Genomic DNA, 19,790 nt, shown 5'->3' with positions numbered 1-19,790 from the left:
ATGTTTCCATATGTTGCACATCCAGTTTGGCTACATATGATCTAATTTGCTGATGTTCCATAATTTGCAAAGGAATTAACATTTTATTGGACATGTATATTATTTCTGGACTTGAACTTATAAATGATGCTATTATGAACATATTTGTGTATTAGAGCCTTTTGGAGGATTATTTCTTCAAGAAAAATTCTAAGTAATGGGGTTACTGGATCAAGGAGTAGAGCACTTTTTATAATGTAATTTTACAGTGAATTTGAGATATTTTAAAAATTGGAAATATGTAGCTACCATTACAGTGTTTTAAATTGAGGTTCATGTGAGTGTAGTTTTTATTATTCATTGACTCCATCCCACACGTTCTACCAAATTACCTGTTTTAACTCTGTTAATTATGTGGGGAAACAATGAAAACCTAAAGCATAGATTCACATGTGAAAGAAAGAAAAGAGAGAGAAAGGTGAGGGCCATGTATTGATTTTTCTTTTCACCCTGCTGTCTAATTTCCATTAGGTCTGCCCTGATTTCTTTTATCCTTTTTTTGCCCATTGATAAGAACTTATTTCATGATTGTATCTATGTGTTACCCTTTCAACCCAGTCATTGGTCAGTGAAGAATGATGATTTAATATTTCCCCACCATCTTTCTCTTTAAAAGAAGGTTTTGGATGATTACCCTACCCCTCATCCTTACCATACATATACACACTCTTCTGGGATTTTTTATGAAAGTAGGTATTTTTAATTTTTTGTGTGTGGTATAATCATGTATTCCATCTCTCTAAGACTTTCAGTGGGAAACATTGTGCCAGTATTGAGAAGTCTTCAGTGCCTGTTGGACAACTTGGAAAACCAAGATAATGGATTAATTCTGAACACTGTACCTCATTAGCAGTTTTTTTCACCCTGTGGACATTGGATGTTGTGACATACTTCATCTGACATGGAAATGTTCAGGAGTTGTGAGCCACCTGATTGGAGGCTTGGGAAATCAGATATCATCTTGTATTTCATTTTAGCTCAGTCCCTGGCAAGTATGACTTTTAGCATTCTCCACATCTCTTGGAGAGATAAGTATATTCCATCTCATTCTGTGAGAGAGAATATAGACTATAAAGGGACAAGTCCCATGAACAGTTGGCTTATTTTGACTTAGGATAAAAAATTATTAAAAAATTAGTTCATTCTCTCAACATTTTTAATATACAGTATAAATTCCAGAACATGTTATCTTATGGTTGTCAGACATATTCATTGCCTTGTAAACTACAAAGTCACTGGATAAAAACGTAGGCTAGAGTCTCCATTTATAAGCAAGGTCCAAAAATTTACATGAACAGAAAGATACCATCTTTGTTATTCTACCCAGTAATTGCATGCATACATTTCTTAATCCAACTGGCCATTTCCAAATTTTTTCCCAAGACTATAGATCTTCAGAGGATGGTAGCATAATCAACTTTATGAGAAGGAATTCTAAATTAGAAAACAAATAGTTTCCCGTAGGGTAGCTATAATCCCACATCTTTCCAAATATTGAAGAATTCAAGAACAGGAACAGATAATAGGATTACACTTGAAATGTTTTTCATTCTTCATACATATGTGTATATTCATTTATAGAATGGTTGTGGTGATTATTATCCAGTATTTATTACCTCTCTAAAAAAGAAAAAATAATGAACCACTTTTTCCTTTTCTGTCTGGTTTCTGCCAGTATTATTCTACTGAATCTGCTCTCTCCCACATTACCAGTAACATACTCGTCTTCTAATTTGATGCCCGTTTTTGTCCTTGGCTTCTCTCTAAGTACTTGAAAAGGTTGATTCTCTCACCCTCAGAACTCTTCTTAATACTAATTCATGGACTTCCCTAGTGGTGCAGTGGTTAAGAATCCACCTGCCAATGCAGGGGACACGGGTTCGATCCCTGGTCCACGAAGATCCCACATGCCATGGAGCAAGTAAGCCCATGCGCCACAACTACTGAGCCTGCGCTCTAGAGCCTGCAAACCACCACTGCTGAGCCCACGTGCTGCAACTACTGAAGCCTGTGTTCTCTACAGCCCCGTGTGCCACAACTACTGAGCCCATGCACCACAACTACTGAGCCAATGTGCCACAACTACTGAAACCCACGTGTCTAGAGCCCATGCTCTGCAACAAGAGAAACCACCACAGTGAGAAGCCCGTGCGCCGCAACGAAGAGTAGCCCCCGCTCACCGCAACTAGAGGAAGCCCATGCGTAGCAATGAAGACTCAATGCAGCCAAAAATAAATTAATTAATTAAAAAAAATACTAATTCATCCTTCCTTCTCTCCTACTTCTTTAATATCACTTCTTTCTCTAACTGTGGGCATATCCAAGCCTGAGTCAATGTCCTTTTTATTCTCCCACTTATGTTTCTGAGGATACTTCCTGAACCTGACCTCTTTCATGAGTTTTCTCCCCACACCTCCAGTTCTTATTGCTACCTCTCAACAGACCAGGTTTTCTGTAATCACTTCTGGATCAACATGTTTGTTGCTGAAATCGTCTTTTTCAATATTTTCATATATCTGTACATGGTTCTACTACTTCCCCAGACATCCAGGCTTATTAGATATCTGTTGCAGATGATTTGGTAAAGAGAAAATTTGAATTTTGATTAGGGTTAGCTTTCTATTGCTGTGTGACAAATTAAACGTAGAGGCTTAAAAGAGCACAATTTATTATCTCATCGTTTCTGTGGGTCAGGAGACCATTTTCAGATTAGCTGGGTCTTCTGCTCAGGTTGGAATAAAGGTGCTGGCTGGGGAGGTCATTGCATCTGAGGCGCAGGGTTCTCTTCTGAGGTCATTCAGGTTATTGGCAGAATTCAGAATGAACTTGAGATTATATGACTAAGGTCCCTGTTTTCTTGCTAGCTGTTGTCTGGAGACCTCTCTCAGCTCCTAGACATCACCCTCAGGTGCTCGCTACATAGTCCCTTTCATTGGCAGTTCATAGCATGGCTGTTGCTCTTTCCTGGCCTGCAGGAGACCTTCTGCTGCTGCTTCTCGACCTGATTAAGTGCTCACCTGATTAAGTCAGGCCCAAGGCATATTATCTCCCTTTTCATTAACTCAGAGTCAGCTGATAAAGAACCTTAATTACATCTGCAAAATCCCTTTTTCCATATAACGTACCATAATCATGAGAGTGATGGCCCACCCTATTCTCACTTCTACCCATACTCAGGGGGAAGGGATTATGCAGGGTGTACACATCATGGGGTAAGAATCCTGGGGGCCAACACAGAATTCTGCTTATCTCGGGATAGGTGGAAGCAAGCATGGTCATGACTGCCATCATGTTATTTAAATGATGACCTTAAAATAGTTACACTAACATAGGTGGTGCCAATATAATACCAGTTTAAGATTTCATTTGTGTGTGTGTGTCTGTTTATGAAAAATTATACTATTTATATATACATATTGATATGTATTTTTAAAAAGCATACCTAGAAAATGTTTTAATATGCATGCATCGTACATTACACTGTACTAATTTTATCTTCAATCTGTCTTTAATGCTTATTGGTACACATTTCCCACAACTCAACCATATTTGAATGTGAAATTTAAGATTACTTTTGGAATTATTATGTTTTTACTGAGAGATACAAGTGAGTACTTTTCACCCTTATTCTTTGTTATAAAATTCTGGAAAATTATACGTGTTTTTTTCCCTAGCTAACCTGGGTAAAGTATGAGGTGACTGTCTTCATCTATTCTTCCAGATAAGGCTAATTGCTTCTGGTGAATAAGCAGAGTGTGGCTTTCATCCTACTTCACCCTCTGACCTTTGGAGGAAAAACATTCCTCTTATTTTCAGTTGTTTTGCATGTATGTGTGTGAGCCAAACTACATTTGAAATGTTTTTTTTCTTAGCAACACATCTGTTACGAAAAGAAATAAAAATGTAGATTTCTTATTTGAATAAAGAGAATAGTGTTTCTGCTCTGGTTTCCCAAAATATATTTATAAATAACATCTGTTTCTACATAAATATAGCAATTTGTTGTTACTTATTTTTTGCTTGTATTGCTAAAATTGGTGGTAGAGCCTTTCTTTGAGTCATATCTATTTTGTATCCTTTGCTCTGCTGTCTAAACCATTTCCTCAATCTAAGAAGAAGTACCTCTTTAGGGGAGCCACTGTTTTTTGTTGATTTTGCATAAATCAGAGCCTATTGCCAATTTTTGCCTATTTATTCAATAGGCTCTGAAAAAGGAGATATTCAAACTTACTTCTGTTTTACAGAGGCTGGGATTCAAAAATTTATATGATTTTTTACAAATATGGTATATTAGCCAGAGTATTTTGCAGGAAAAAAGAGGAAGAAGTAAACTTTGTTTTATTTTCAAATCAGTGGGTTATGCTGAAAAGGTATTTTGCTGAAATGAAATTAAATACTGATACTTGAAGACCTGTTTTGTTTGTTTAATTTGGAGCTTCTATAGGTGTCAAGGCCACTATGTGGCCTTGATATGTATTTTACATATGTATTCATAGATTACTCTGCTGTAGTCCCTCTAACTTTGTACTTGATCTGAAGGCTTTTAAAATGACATTGGAAATTAATATGCTTATCTCTACCCACATACACATTCAGTCCTCATTTCTCTTGATTGGTTTTGCATTTCTCCTCTCTTAGGGAAGAAAAAAAAAGAAAGATTCATGGCTCCATCAGTAATTGTATTCATCTTCAAATTCAAGTCTTTCTTGAACTTGTTCAGGTCAGGCTGACATTTTGCCACAATTAAGGAAGTCTTGATGATTTTAAGATAATGTCTTGTTCTTGAGTGTCACTAAAATGTGTTTCTAACCCAGTCTCAAGGTGTTTGATGTGTTTTAGGCCCTGGTTACCTTGTTCATTCATCGGTATTTCTTCCTATTTTCTGGGTGTTGTACCAGATCTAATTTTGAGGATATTAATAGCCTTCTAAGGAATGGAATATACCACAGCTGTAGAAGGGAGAATTTGTTGCTACTGGTAGCAAGAAGGTGGATGAAACACACTTCTTGGTGCAGTGGTCACTTTTCAAGTAGCTTACTTGTTTTTTCTCTTTGTAAATGTTTGGTGCTGGTTGCATTTTTCAAATCTGCAGTTTCAAACAATAGTGCCATTTCTTATCTGAAACATGCGTATTAGGGAAGTAACTGTTGGGAAAGTAATGAGTAATTCAGTCATTATTTTATTAAATGTGTATATTAGCACAGATATATGAAAATATGGATAAGGAATGTTCTGTTCTTCATGGTAAGGTTGTAGTATTCCATATTATAAAAAATGTACACTTAGAAATGTACATTCCTTTTCTATTTGAATAAAGATATACGCAACCTCCTAAGGAGAGCATTTATATTATTTCAGATATATCCGTGCACATCTACACATATCGACACGTGGATGGACACTGTGGAAAATTTTTCATCAGTATGTGTACAATTTAGAAGTACAAGAGATCCCAGGGAAAATAATTTCATCCTTAGCATCAAAGATACTTCTTTTCATCTATTTTTATGTATGTGCATTATATAAATCAAATATGCCATTCTTTTCATCGCTACAATATGGCTTATATTAAAACCAAAGAGAAGTACTTCTTTTTGAAATTGGAATAGGGAAGTGAAACAATATGCAACCTATTAAAAAGTAAATATTTTAAATATTTGTCAAAATTGTAGTCATATTATGGCCGTTTATAACTCTTAGATATTAAGCTGCAGTTTCATTCTTAGTTAAGCTATTGGTAATTACATTATTTAAAGAAAGTGGTTTAAAATTAATGTAGAAGTTATTCTTCCCTTTTAGATTATAGATAGTGCATTCACATATCCTCTGTGACTATGATGATAATGGCATTTTTTAGAATGCTCATGAGCTACCATGTTATCTTCTCTTTTAGATGTTCTCATAATGATAATACACAGATGAATATGTGGAATTCCACTAATCTACCTTAAATTGGAGAAATTCATTCTAACGCATGTAATAGAGACTTTTTTATCATGAATCTCCTTTGCTAACCCTCTACCTGCTGCAGTTAGGTTATTTTTAATAGGACTTTCATCTTGAAGAGTCCTTTCATGTTCATTGGCCATCTTGTTGCTAGAGGATAAAACCCTCAGTAGCCTGTTTTTACCCTTTTCCATTAATAGAGGGATGTGGTTGTTCAGAGTGTGGACTCAGGAATAAGACCTACTGGAAATGAATCTGGTGCTGTCATTGACCAAATGGGGAACTTTGGGCTTCCACTTGACCTCTCTAGGCTTCTGCTTCTTACCTACCAAAAAGGATCATATTTATACCTACCTTATTGGTGGATTACGTACTTCAGTGAGCTACGAATGAATGTAAAGCACCTAGCATAGTACCTGGCACCCAGTAAGCCCTCCACAAACACTAGCTGTTAGTGTTATTTCCTCAACTCTAGTCCTAGGCAGGCTTATCTTTTCACTACCTCTGGAGTTACTTGCAGTCTTGTCTTTCCCACAACTCCACTTTTGTTATTCCTCTCATTTGAAATGTCTTTCTCTGCTTCTCTCCCTCCTACTAACATTCTGTCTGTCTTCTAAGAATGAACTCTTATCCCCTTGGTGAATCCTGAAATGATTGTTCTAATTCACCGAGATCTTTTCTTTTTGTGGATTCCATGTGCCTACCATCAGTTCCATTTACCATGACTCTCAATACATAGTGCTGAGATCTGTTCTTTGTATTTTCTTGCTTCCATAATAAGACTTGAAGTTTCATGGGTTCAAGTGCCCTTTAAATTCTCACATCTTCCTGAGAACTGAATATGCAGTCATGTTGCTGAACTGTGTTTTGTCTTAAAAAAAAATAGTTTTGTGTTATTTACCATTAACTGTATGTATTTGCAAATGAAAACTGAATATTCTACTAAATATTTTAATTGTTAACAATTTTATTAAATATGTGAGTTTGGAATACATTCATGTAGAAATTTCCTTTGTCACTTATTTTGGCAGGGTCTTTCACAAAGATTTATTTAAAAAGTAAAATTTTAGATTACACATATGTAGGGCACTATGTATTTATAAATAAATCAATGGATGAAATAAATACATCAAATGTATACATTTAAATAAAATTATGTGTAATACATAAGAAAAAAATTAAATATTTTTTTTCTTTTTTTTTTTTTTTTGCGGTACGCGGGCCTCTCACTGTTGTGGCCTCTCCCGTTGTGGAGCACAGGCTCCGGACGCGCAGGCTCAGCGGCCATGGCTCACGGGCCTAGCTGCTCCGCGGCATGTGGGATCTTCCCGGACCAGGGCACGAACCTGCGTCCCCTGCATCGGCAGGCGGACTCTCAACCACTGCGCCACCAGGGAAGCCCTAAATACATTTTTTAAAAAGTAAAAGATAAAAGTGGGACTAAGAAAGGTTAGGGTTTTATTTTAGATTCCACATAAAAGTGATAGCATGCAGTATTTGTCTTTCTCTATCTGACTTACTTCACTTAACTTAATGTCCTCAGGGTCCATCCATGTTGTTGCAAATGGCAAGATTTCCTTCTTTTTTATGGCTCAATAATATTCCATGGATACATTTACATTTTCTTTACCCATTCATCTGTCAGTGGACACCTAGGTTGTTTCCATGCCTTGGAAATTTAAAATAATGCTTCAGTTAACATGAATATATTTTTGATATTCTATTTTTGATATTTTATTTTAATAAAAGTGAAAATGGAAGTCCCTTGAACATCTCTGCCTCCTGGTATTCCTCTTCTGCTATGTTTTCTCGGTTTTCTCCTCATGTCCTGCCCTGTTTCTGGACTGCTGCCAACTGCTAAAACAGAATAATGGTGTTCCTTGTTACATGTGTAAAAAGGACAATATTTGTGCTGTTCTGTTGCCTTTTTTTTTTACTAACTTTATTTTATAAATCCATATTAAAAGTAGATTCATATCATCATTTTTAGTGGTTAAATAGTATGCCAATATATGATTGTTTTATAATTTATTTAATAATTAAGCTATTAGTGGATATTTTGATTGTTTCTTATATTTTGCTATTATAATATGAATGTCATTATTCATGTATATTAGTGTTCTTGACCAATTATTTTATTCAGATACATCCTTTATTTATGATGCATATTGTCAAACTTCTATCTATAAATGTTCCCTGGAGATCCAGTGGTTAAGACTCTGCACTTCCAATGCAGGGGTCGTGGGTTTGATCCCTGGTTGGGGAACTGGGATCCCACATGCCATGCTGCACGGCCAAAGAAACAAAATTTACTCTCTCAATATTAGTCTGTGTTCCTATAACTTCATTAATCTTTCAAAATCCTTGCCTATGATAGGTTACTTTTTTTTGTTCTTTTAATATTCTTTTCTTTATTCTTTGATTCTGGAAAGGTTTAACATATCTTTTGACATGTTTATTGACCATTTGTAGGCATTTTATGAATCACTTCTTCATGTAATCTGCCTGTTTTCTATTGGGATGTTCACCTTTTTCTTGCTGACTTATACATTAAGAATATTAACTCTTTGTTTGATATACAGGATTGTCACCAAGTCTGGAAACACAGAAGAATATATGATGAATTTTTTATAGGTATTATATTATAATTCATGATCAAGTAATATTATCTTTGTTTCCATATGTTGTGGCCATCCTATATCTTCTACAAAGAATTCACCTTTCACTCTTTACCCACCAGTGTGTCATTTATCATTAACTGAGTTTGGTGTAGCTTGTCAAAAGGACTACTTAAATTTTTATGTAGCAAAATCTATTAGATGTTTTATTTTCAGTTTTGGTTTTAGAAAGGTCCTCTTCATTGAGGAAATTGAGGAAGTAGTCATTCAAGTTTTCTCCTACTACTTTATGTTTTTATTTTTAATAATTGTCGGTTTAACCCATGTAGAATTTATATAGGTATTAGTGTGAAGTAAGTCTCCAGTTTTACTTTTTGGAAAGGCCTGCCAATTGTTCTCATTGGAGGCCTCTTGAAGTTTTTTTTTTAATTAATTAATTAACTTTAGGCTGCATTGGGTCTTCATTGCTGCATGCGGGCTTTCTCTAGCTGCGGCGAGCCAGGGCTACTCTTCGTTGTGGTGCACGGCTTCTCACTGCGGTGGCTTCTCTTGTGGAGTTCAGGCTCTAGGCGTGCCGGCTTCAGTAGTTGTGGCTCATGGGCTCTAGAGCTCAGGCTCAGTAGTTGAGGTGCATGGGCTTATTTGCTCCGCGGCATGTGGGATCTTCCCGGACCAGGGCTCGAACCTGTGTCCCCTGAATTGGCAGGAGGATTCTTAACTGCTGCACCACCAGGGAACCCCCTCTTCTTGACATTTTAATGGCTACTAACAGGTTACGAGTTCTGGGAAATCCCTTAACCTCTCTGACTCTCAGTTTTCTTATTTTAATATAGGGAGTTAGGTTATTTCCCATCTTAAATCGAAGTTCATGGAAGGTAGATTACTTGTCCAGGGTCTGACATATCATCTATTCTGGAACAGAACTTTTCCATGTATACTCTTCCATGTGCCATTTGGATAACTAAAGTTTGGGGTGAATGGGATTTGTCTATCATGACATTGATCATAAATTGAGAAATCCAAGGTTAGAGTTGGTGAGTAGTTGGGACCTTGGTGATTTAATCCATCCAACACATTCACTTTATAAAGTGAAAAACAAAGTTTTTCATCTTAATGTTCTAAATTCAAAAGCAGCAATTCATTGCATTACTTTTCTTTAAGGGAAGAACTAAAGCCAGTTGTTTTTTACTTGCCTCTGACTCTTTTTCTCTGGGTTCAAATCAGTACCCCAGTACTACAGCCCTTGATGTGGAGGGTTTTTTATAATGAAATATGGTATTGTTTCTTCAAACTCAGCTAATATCAAAGACCTATCTTTTGCTTCTTTCCATTTTTTTTATTGCTCAATTATCCTTTGTTCTCCAGACCTTATTTGGAACAAGTTTCCTAGGACCTACCCAAGTTTGGAAGCACTGAGAGATAGACAGGAAGCTGGAGAGCAAAGAATCACTGTTTTTTTCTGATAAAAACATCATGCATTAGTGAGAAGGCCAGATGATCCTATTAATGCTTCCTGTCTCCATGTCCTCCAGTAACGTCTAGACTCTGGTATTTAGGACAGATTTTGGTCTGTGGAGTAGACACAGTTTCTCAGAATCTCCATGTTCACATTGGTTGGAGCAGAGAGGAAAAGAAAAGAGAGGAGGTCCTCAGTGTTTACAGTCTTTTACAAGGTTAACGTTACCCAAGTCAGAAATGTGGACCAGTGTATACCTAACCAGGTCAACTCATTCCTTCAAGACAGGGAGAAGGGTAGGAATCCAGGAAAGAACCCAGTGCTGAGCCCTCACATGAAAATGAGGAATATGGGAGGGAAAGTGAGGCTCCCAACATCTTTCTTAACCACTTCCCATGTTTAGTTATGGCTCTTTTTTTTTGCCCATACCTTTTTTATGTGTTTTGGGTTTTCTCTGCTTGAACTGTAATAACCCAGTTTTCTTAGTCTCCAGCCTCTCGCCATGACAAATGTTTTACCTACTGTTTGAATTGCTAGTCATCTTTACAGGCTTTCAAACCCTGATATCATTCCTCATGGCCCCTATGTATAAGAAAAACCCCACATGACTCTCAGGCATTTTGAGAAATGTCCTGTGCAACCTCTAGTTCCCACTTCAATTTCATTTAATTGCAATTTTTTAATATTTATGGAGTCCCTGCTAATGTTACAGTTTTATACTTCTTAGTAGATCTGAATAGAATATTCATAGATTCTTTCTTCTCCACCCTCTTTATTTAATAAGCAAGAGAAATGCTTAAGTTTTATTAAAACATTCCCTCCAAATGCCTAATTCATTCGATACTGAAACCTAAAATTAGAGCAAAAACAAGACAGTGCCATGTGGGAGATATGTCAGCCTTGTGGATATATGTTTGGTCTTTTTCGTTTGCATGTGGGTATTAATAGAGATTATTTTGTTTCAGGATCTCTGCTTATTCCCCAGTAACTGAACATGAAGCCTACCATTATGCATTGAACTCTCTTTTATAAAAACATAATTTGAAATTTATTAATGAAAAGCAGCACTGAAAACACTCTTTTTCCTTTTCCTGGGTTGGTGGCTGAATTTAGATTGAGAGGCATACAGTGGTTCATCAGATAATTGTGAAAAGAGGTGCCGCATACAAAGGCCTTAGGTAATCAATCCCTCTGTGTTTGGAGTATAGACATGCACAGCTGATATATATGACACTTTCTCCTTGGCTTTCTTATCTCCTTTTGCATATTTTCAAATGCAAAAAGTTCAGTAATTTTCCACAAGATAATGCACTCCTAAAAGGTTTCCCTAGAGGTTATTTTCTAAAATCTAAGAGAATAGGAGACCAAAGCATCCTTAACTTTTTAATTAATTAATTAATTAATTAATTAATTAATTTTTGGCTGCGCTGGGTCTTCGTTGCTGCGCGCAGGCTTTTTCTAGTTACGGTGAGCGGGGGCTACTTTTTGTTGTGGAGTACGGGCTTCTCATCGTGATGGCTTCTCTTGTTGCGAAGCGTGGTCTCCAGGTGCGTGGGCTTCCGTAGTTGTGGCATGCGGGCTCTAGAGTGCAGGTTCAGTAGTTGTGGCACACGGGCTTAGTTATTCTGCAGCATGTGGGATCTTCCTGGACCAGGGCTCGAACCCGTGTCCCCTGCATTGGCAGGCATATTCTTAACCACTGCACCGCCAGGGAAGTCCCCATCCTTAACTTTTATGTTCGCAGTTTTGTGTTTTGATTATTAGCTCTTAGAATATAGACACTAACTCTGGGTCAGGTCATAGTGTCAAGATCCTGATTAGTTTTCTTTCCATTTATTGCTCATTTAAGCCAGTTTGAGGAGTGACTATGGGATGATGAAGCTCTTTTGAAATAAGCTTTTCAAAACTTGTGCAGCCAGGTGAGTTGTCCCATTCAAAGTTGTCACCACAGGAAGGCATTGCACTTATTACAATAACAGCTTTATTGCTCAAAGCAATGTTAGATCTTTTGAGGAGGATTGCTATAAAAGTCTACAGCACATTTTGGGAATCTTTTTAGTGGTGACATAACATCAGTAAGTACACGTAAATTTGAATCTCCAAAGTAGCCAACAGCCACTCACAATCATCTCTTCAGTAGGATGGGTGATTGGCCTATTTATTATTTTGAAGATATTGTTAGGAAATAATGAGACTGGTTTTCTTATGTGTCACATAAATCATCTCTGAAGGCAATTCCAAAAGGGAAAGCTTAACAAAGTTTTCAACCGTTGCAGTATTACTGGCATAAGTGAAGAGGATCTCAAGAAGACAGTTTTGAAAGTGACAGCATTCAGCTGGTTATTTAGTTCTGCTACAATTTTTAAAAACCACTCTCACTCATTATTAATTGTAGCATTCTGGTATTGTGAAGAAACAAAGGCATTTTGGTGGAACCAAAACAAAGTAGTTTGACTTGGTGTGATTACCATTTGCACGTTAGCTGGAAATGGCCCTTGGAATTGAAAGATAGGTAAGGAAATGACAGCTAATGGAATAGAATGAAATGTGTGAGAGCAGAAAGGGCACCTTTTAAGGACTTATTGCTAGAGTTTTGAGACATGGAGAGATATAATTTTCTATCTTTGGTGTCAATTTCATACCCTGGTGGCCTAGATTTCCTTAGCTCAGGTTTACTCTAGTAATTTTCCATCATAAAAATTATATGAGCATGATAGAAAAAGAAACATTTCAAATGCCCTGCATATATATCTGGCAGATTCAACCCTTACATATATCTTTCCTCCGTTATAATGACAGTGAGGGTGTAATAAGCTTACACGAAGAAAGCAGACAAGAGGCATCAATAAAATTTTGGAAGATGTAACAAAAATGGACAAGTGGTAACTGACTTAACCAAGTGGAAAAAGCTGACTCCTAATTGCAGTGGGAAGCAGAACCTGGGAAAGACTCTGGAGATGGAGGCTCCAGATAGCTCAGAAAACTGGGGTGTGGTGTGGGGCTGAAGAAGGTAGGTTTACCAGCTTAAAAAGATATTAACTCTACAGCTTTGTTTTATAATGGCAAGTCCAACAGTCATACTTTTATTTTGTTTTACATCTATAAACATATGGAAGAAGATGGAAGTGCCAGAGATATTCTTTTGGCTTAACAATTATTTGCGCTTTACAGAAAACAGATATGTCTGTTAAATATTTTAATAGGATAACAGATTATTTAGTAAAGCAACTAAATAGAATTACTGACTTGTTTCTCACAGAATATTCTAGATATTGGATATTGGCAAATTCTGAACTCACAGCACAAGCATGAGTTGAGATGGCAGTGCTTTTCCCACTGCTTACAAGAAATACAACTCTCTCCTGCCCCAAGAAGTTTGTGTGGCTAGTAAGGAATTCCTGCCTGATGTTCTTCCCTCAGAAGCAGGGCTCCTGGCCTGGATTCTAAAATAAAAGTCTGTCTCATGTTCAAAAAATAAAAAAGAATTACAGACTTTTTTTTGTGTGTGTGTGTGGTACTGGGGGCTCTCATTGTTGTGGCCTCTCCCGTTGCGGAGAACAGGCTCCGGATGCACAGGCTCAGTGGCCATGGCTCACGGGCCCAGCCGCTCCACGGCATGTGAGATCTCCCTGGACCGGGGCACGAACCCGTGTCCCCTGCATCGGCAGGCAGACTCTCAACCACTGTGCCACCAGGGAAGCCCTAATTACAGACTTTTTAAAGGTTATACTTACTTTTATAAGACATAGCAACACTTTTTCACATCTGGATTCTGGATAAGAATCTATTGTTGGAAATCATGTTTTCTAAGACTATTCTATGACTTAGATTAGTATTTGCTTTCCTACTGCTCTAGAGGAAGGAATGTTTTCTTTTCATCTTGACAAACTTTCTTTCATCAATAGTTGGAAGAGCCTATCTTGTTAAAGCTGAATGTTAGAATTCCAGTAGTTAGAAAAAAGCAGGTTTGAAATGCATGAAGCTTATAATATGGATTACCAGATATTTAAGGAGAATATCTAACAAAAAAGGAGGCGATCAAAACAAACAGATGAAAAGAATTCAGTTGAAACAAAGCAAATGAAGGGAACAGAAGAAAATCTTTAAAACTGACTCAATAATAACATATTCAGAGGTATAAGTACTGCATCTATGAAACAAGAAAGTGCTATTTAAAAATACAAAGAAAAAAATTAGAAACAATAAAAATCAATAGAAGGGTTGAATGATAAAGTTAGGGGGAAAAAAGTCTCTCAGAAAACAGGACTAAAGGTGAAGAAATAGAACATAGGAGAGAAAAGATAAAAATTGTGAGAGGATCAATCCAGGAGATTAAACATCTGACTAGTAAGAATCCCATAAAGAGAGTAGAGAGAAAATAGAGAAAGGAAATTATCAAAGATTATTCTTCATAACTGAAGGACGTGAATTTCCAGATTGAAAGGGCTCAAGTGTCCAGAATAATGAATGAATGAAGACCCACATAAAGACATGTAATTTTGAAGTTTTAGGATAGTGGAGATAAAAGAGAAGGTCAAAAAAGCTTCTTTAAACAAGAACTAGGTCACATTGGAAGGAACAGAATCAGAATAACATCTGATTTCTCATTAGTAATACTAGATGCTGGGAGACAGTGGAGCAATGCTGTGTCAATTCTGAGGGATCTCTGTACTTACAAGTCCAAACCAGCAATCAAAGGTGAGTTCTCAAAAAATGTACATGCAAGGTCTGAAATAAATGAACATCATGCATTATTTATTTGGAAGGCACTGGAGACTGAGTCCCACCAAAATAAGGGGGAGAAGATCAAGAAAGATGAAGATGTGAGATATGGAAACAGGTTTACAATGAGAGAATCAAAGAGAATTCCAAGGATCATGGTGAATGAGAGATATCAGGATTACAGCTGTGCAACAAGCTTAGAGTTCATTAGTCCAGATATGAGCAGGAGGATGGAGGGCCCCAGGCAGGATGTAGCTAAGAAAAAAAATGAAATTGATGTAGTTCCTGACGTGTTTGAGCACATTGAAGGCTTTGCGGCTCTGTGGGAAAGTTTGGGCTGATTTAGTAACATACGTAGAAAATTAAATAAATAAGAAGAGAAGGGAAAGTACATGTTGGGGTTGGGTTTCATTGGGCAAGAGGATGAACTCTGGAGTCAGACCATCTAAATTTGAATCCTGTCTCTACCACTTATCACACTTGAGTATCCTTCAGTAAGTTACTTATCTCTCTGTGCTTCCGTTTCCTCATCTGTATGGAAATACTAATGATACCTACTTAACAGGATTGTTGTGAAGATTAAATGAGTTAATGCCTGTGAAGCTGTTAGGTCAGTAGTAGTAGTAGTAGTAGTAATAGTAGTAGTAAGGGCTTAAAATTATAACCATTATTTTATTATTGCTATTAATTTTAAAATTAAAAAAAAATCCAGACATATAAGTTTAAGCATACTTCTTTTTGAGAAATGTGGTGATAAATACCCAGAAGAAACTGCTTAACAAACTGAAAACAAAACAAAAAATTTTAATATCCTATAGGGCCATCACTCAAAGGTGAATTTTTTAAACATTTGGTTGCATTTCCTTCCAATTGTTTTTTCTGTGCATTGTTTTATTTATATAATTGTTCCATTCTTTCTGTATAATTTCATGTACTGCTTTTTTTTGTGTGTGTGTGGTACGCGGGCTTCTCACTGTTGTGGCCTTTCCCGTTGCGGAGCACAGGCTCCGGACGCGCAGGCTCAGTGGCCATGGCTCCTGGGCCCAGCCGCTCCGCGGCATGTGGAATCTTCCCGGACCGGGACACGAACCCATGTCCCCTGCATCGGCAGGCGGACTCTCAACCACTGCGCCACCAGGGAAGCCCTGCTTTTCTTTTTTAACTTAAGAAGCATTCCCCTGTTAACACAAACTCTTATTAAAGCATTTTGTTGAATTCATTATTTTCCACTAAATGGATGGAAAAATAATTTGCTCAACCAATCATCTCTTTTTGTATACTGAGGTTGTTTTGTGAATAACTTTGGGATGATGGCTTTGTGAAATACATTTCAAATTTAGTTTTGTTTATTTCCATGAAATTAAATATGTAACATTTCTTTAGTTTCTTAAATGTAAAACATGTTTATTGTAGATGTTTTAGATAACATGTAGAAGTAAAACAAGTAAAATAAATGTAGCAGTTAACTAATTACCTGGAGATAAACACTGCTAGCATCTTTTTTTTTTTTTTTAACATCTTTATTGGGGTGTAATTGCTTTACAATGGTGTGTTAGTTTCTGCTTTATAACAAAGTGAATCAGGTATACATATACATATGCTCCCATATCTCTTCCCTCTTGCATCTCCCTCCCTCCCACCCTGCTAGCATCTTAATGTGTGCTTTATTCTCTTTTTCCTTCATACATATATATTTTTCTTTTTTTTTGCAAAATTTGGAACTTTTCTTAAGTAGACATTATGAAAAATCTTTTAATATCTTCAATGACATGTTAGTGTTAGCAGAATATTCAATTCTAAATTGTTGTACCCTATTTACTTAATTGCTTTTCTGTTATTTCCAGTGTTTCTCCATGATAATGTTGTAATGACAATCTTTATAACTAAACATCTGTACACATTAAAAATTATTTTCCTAGGTTACATTCTTAGAAACAGAGTTGCGGTTAAAAAGGATACACATCATAAAGCAGATGTCAGACTGTCCTCCATGAAAAGTCTACAAAACTATGCTCACAGTGTTTGTGCTAGTGGTTCCCTAGTAGCCTTTCAACACTAGGTTTTCTAATAAAAATTATTTATAAAATGGCATAAAACAACTTCTATGTAGTTGTTTTCCTTCATTAGATTCCTGGGTACGAAGAATATCAGAATTTTAAGACGTTTACTAAATTTTGAAAGATTGCTTTCTCAAAAGATGGCAGTAATTGGCCATCATTAACAGTGGGTAATAATGCCTATTAATCTGTGTTCTCACTAAGGATGAGACTGTTCTATTCCTTGCACAGATTAGTAGGAAAACATTGATGGGTTGACAGAAAAAGGCATTGTAATAATCCAGGCAAGATACCAGAGCAGAGTGGTAGCAATGAAAGTGGTCATATTCTGGATATATTTTGTAAGAGAAATTGAGGAGACAGTGACCACTCCTTGGTTTTTGGCCAGGGTGACTGGAAAGACAAAGTAGCCATTTTTGAAGATGGGAAGACTGTAGGAAAATCCTGTTTGTCAAGCCAGATCAGGGGCTCAGGTTTGGACATATTAAGTGTGATATGCTTATTTGGTAAACGGGAGGAGATGTTGATTATGGAGCTGGACATATGATTCAGGAATTCAAAGGAGAATTCTAAGCTGGAGACATAAATCTAAGGGTCATCAGAATATAGTTGTTATTCAAGGGGAGACGTTAGATGAAATCACCAAAAGAGTGAGAGTAGGATCAAAGACTGAACCTCCAGGCACTACAATGTCTAGAGGTTGGGGGAATGGAAAGAAACTAGCAAAGGATATGGAAAAACAGCAGCAGGAGAAGTAGGAGAAAAACCAGGAGAGTGTGGTGCCTGGTAGGAAGTCTAAGGAAATATTTCCAAGAGAAGGGGGCGATCAGCTGAGTCAAATGCTGCTTAAAGGTCAAGTAATATGAAGATTGAGAAGTGACATTAGATATAACAACATGGAAAGGTAATTAGTGACTTCGATAAGAGTGGTTTTGGTGAAGTGGTGTGATGAAAATCTGATTAGATGGGTTCAAGAGATAAGGGAGGAGAAAAAGGAAAGATAATGACTATGGGTAATTCTCTTGAGTGGTTTTGCTTAATGGACAGAAGGATATATAGCAGTCGTTGGACAGGAAAATTGTATTGATAATTGTTTTGTTTGTTTTTGGAAATGGGAGAAATAACAGAGTTTATACAGTGATAGGAAAGAGCTAGTAGAATGGGAGAATTTGATGATGCAGGAGAGGGAGGGATATCTGGTGCCATGTTCTTGGATAGGCAAGAAGGGATGGATTGTGGTGACCAGTGTGGGGATTGGCTTTGAATAATTACATGGACAGCTAATTCCTAGGATGGGAGGAAAGGCTGAGCATATGAGTGCAGATGCTGGTGTAGAGAAGTGGTGATGGGAGTCTATGGAACTTACCTTTTGATTGCTTTTTTCTCAGTGATGTAGGGAGCATAATCATCTACTCAGAACGGATGGGGAGTAGATGTTAGAGGTTTGAGAAAAGAGGGAGAAGGTGTGAAATGGTATTGAGACACAGTTGGGGGAGTAAATGTCTTAGAAAAATGGAGTATAATTGCCAGGCAGCTTTAAGGGACGCCTTGAGGTTAGTGGTTTTCCGTGTAAAGTGAGCACAGTCAGCCTGATGATATGCTATTCTTCAGCCTCATTCAACTGCACTGAGCGGGCATGAAGCCAGTAAAGAGTTTGTTTCAACTAGGCTTGGTTTAGGGAAGGGAGAATCAGATGTTAGGAGATGGGTAGGGAGATTTGCAAAGCACTAAATATTAAGATTGAATTTAATCTGAGCAAGGAAGGGAGTGAGACATGAGGGAGGTGAAGAAAGTGAAATAGTAGTAAGTTTGTGGGTTATGGGTCTTATTGGGGTCTGAAATGGGGTTTTGAAAGAGAAAGCTAGGATGGATGGAGTTGGTCAGAGAGTGAGATGCTTGAATTTGAGAATATGTTGGGTGGGTGATGTAGGGGTGATGTAGAATGGAGAAGATCATTGGAGGAGATGAGTTCAAGCAGCTGAGAAGCCAGAATTGGAACAGTCGCCTAAGTAGATATCAAAATCACCAATAATTGTATTAGGGGTAGTGCTGGAGAGTGTGATTGTAAACTAGAAGTTAAATCTTCAGGGAAATGCGGGGAAGTGACCAGGAGGCAATAAATTACTACAGGGATCAATGATAGGTGGTACAGTCTGATGATGCAGGATATAAAGTGGGGTTGTTTTTAGTGGAATGAGGGAGAATGGCATGACATGGCAATGAGAAGCAAGAAGGATATCCCCATCCCCCCACCAAACGTGCAGGGTTTGCAGGAGAAGCATTTCCTCCACTGGAGAGCTGGTTCTCAGGGTAAGATGGTGAAGGAAATATTCAAGGAAGAGACTGGAGATAGGGGATTTTGCTAATGGCATGTGTGAGTTCCAGAAAGCATCATCAAAGGGTATCTGGAGATGGTTGGAAAGGGGGACAGAACCTTATGTGGATTAGAGAGCTGGAGATGAAGGATGATTTGGGAGCCTGAGCTTCTTGAGGTGGCAGACATGAATGAGGATAAAGGGCCTCATTAAGTTAATCTTGATGATTTTAAAGCATATTGCCGTGATGAGACTGAGTTTTGATGGTAGGTAGATGTTCTCTTGCCAGGAACTAACAGAATTTGGGACTCCCACTTGACTCCAACTCATAAGGTCATGAAGATGGGGGTGGGGAGCAGTCTTATTTTGAGCCCTGGGCTGTTGATCTCTGAGGATGGAGTCTGACCAAGGGATATGGTCTCACTCCTAGAATGTGGATGTGGAGAGGAAGGAGATAAAGAAGGTAAAGATGTTTATCAGTCAGATGGCAATAGAGAGAATTTGAGGCTAGCTCTGCCTTGCTGATTTTCAACTAATTAATATTATAAAAATTTAATCTTTAATTAATATAAACAATTTATTTGAACCACACCTAAAATTTGCAACTTTATAAAAATACCAAAATCTCCCATTTCTA

The 19,790-nt window shown here is 37.3% G+C and overlaps 1 protein-coding gene across 21 annotated transcripts in view; it reads left to right on the top strand.

Annotated features, from left to right (window-relative positions):
* ADAM22 (ADAM metallopeptidase domain 22) overlaps positions 1-19,790 on the top strand; it is a 243,043-nt gene that overhangs the window by 100,731 nt on the left and 122,522 nt on the right. For 2 of the 21 annotated variants that reach the window (XM_067746508.1, XM_067746492.1), the window contains exon 4: positions 14,671-14,757. The exons of the other annotated variants lie outside the window; for them this stretch is intronic. In XM_067746508.1, the coding sequence (XP_067602609.1) occupies positions 14,671-14,757 (87 nt within the window). The remainder of the gene's footprint in view (positions 1-14,670; positions 14,758-19,790) is intronic. 21 annotated transcript variants of the gene reach the window in all.

Source organism: Pseudorca crassidens, chromosome 8 (assembly GCF_039906515.1).
Source record: "Pseudorca crassidens isolate mPseCra1 chromosome 8, mPseCra1.hap1, whole genome shotgun sequence".
Lineage (NCBI taxonomy): Eukaryota > Metazoa > Chordata > Mammalia > Artiodactyla > Delphinidae > Pseudorca > Pseudorca crassidens.
This window is presented reverse-complemented; position numbering and strand designations above follow the sequence as displayed.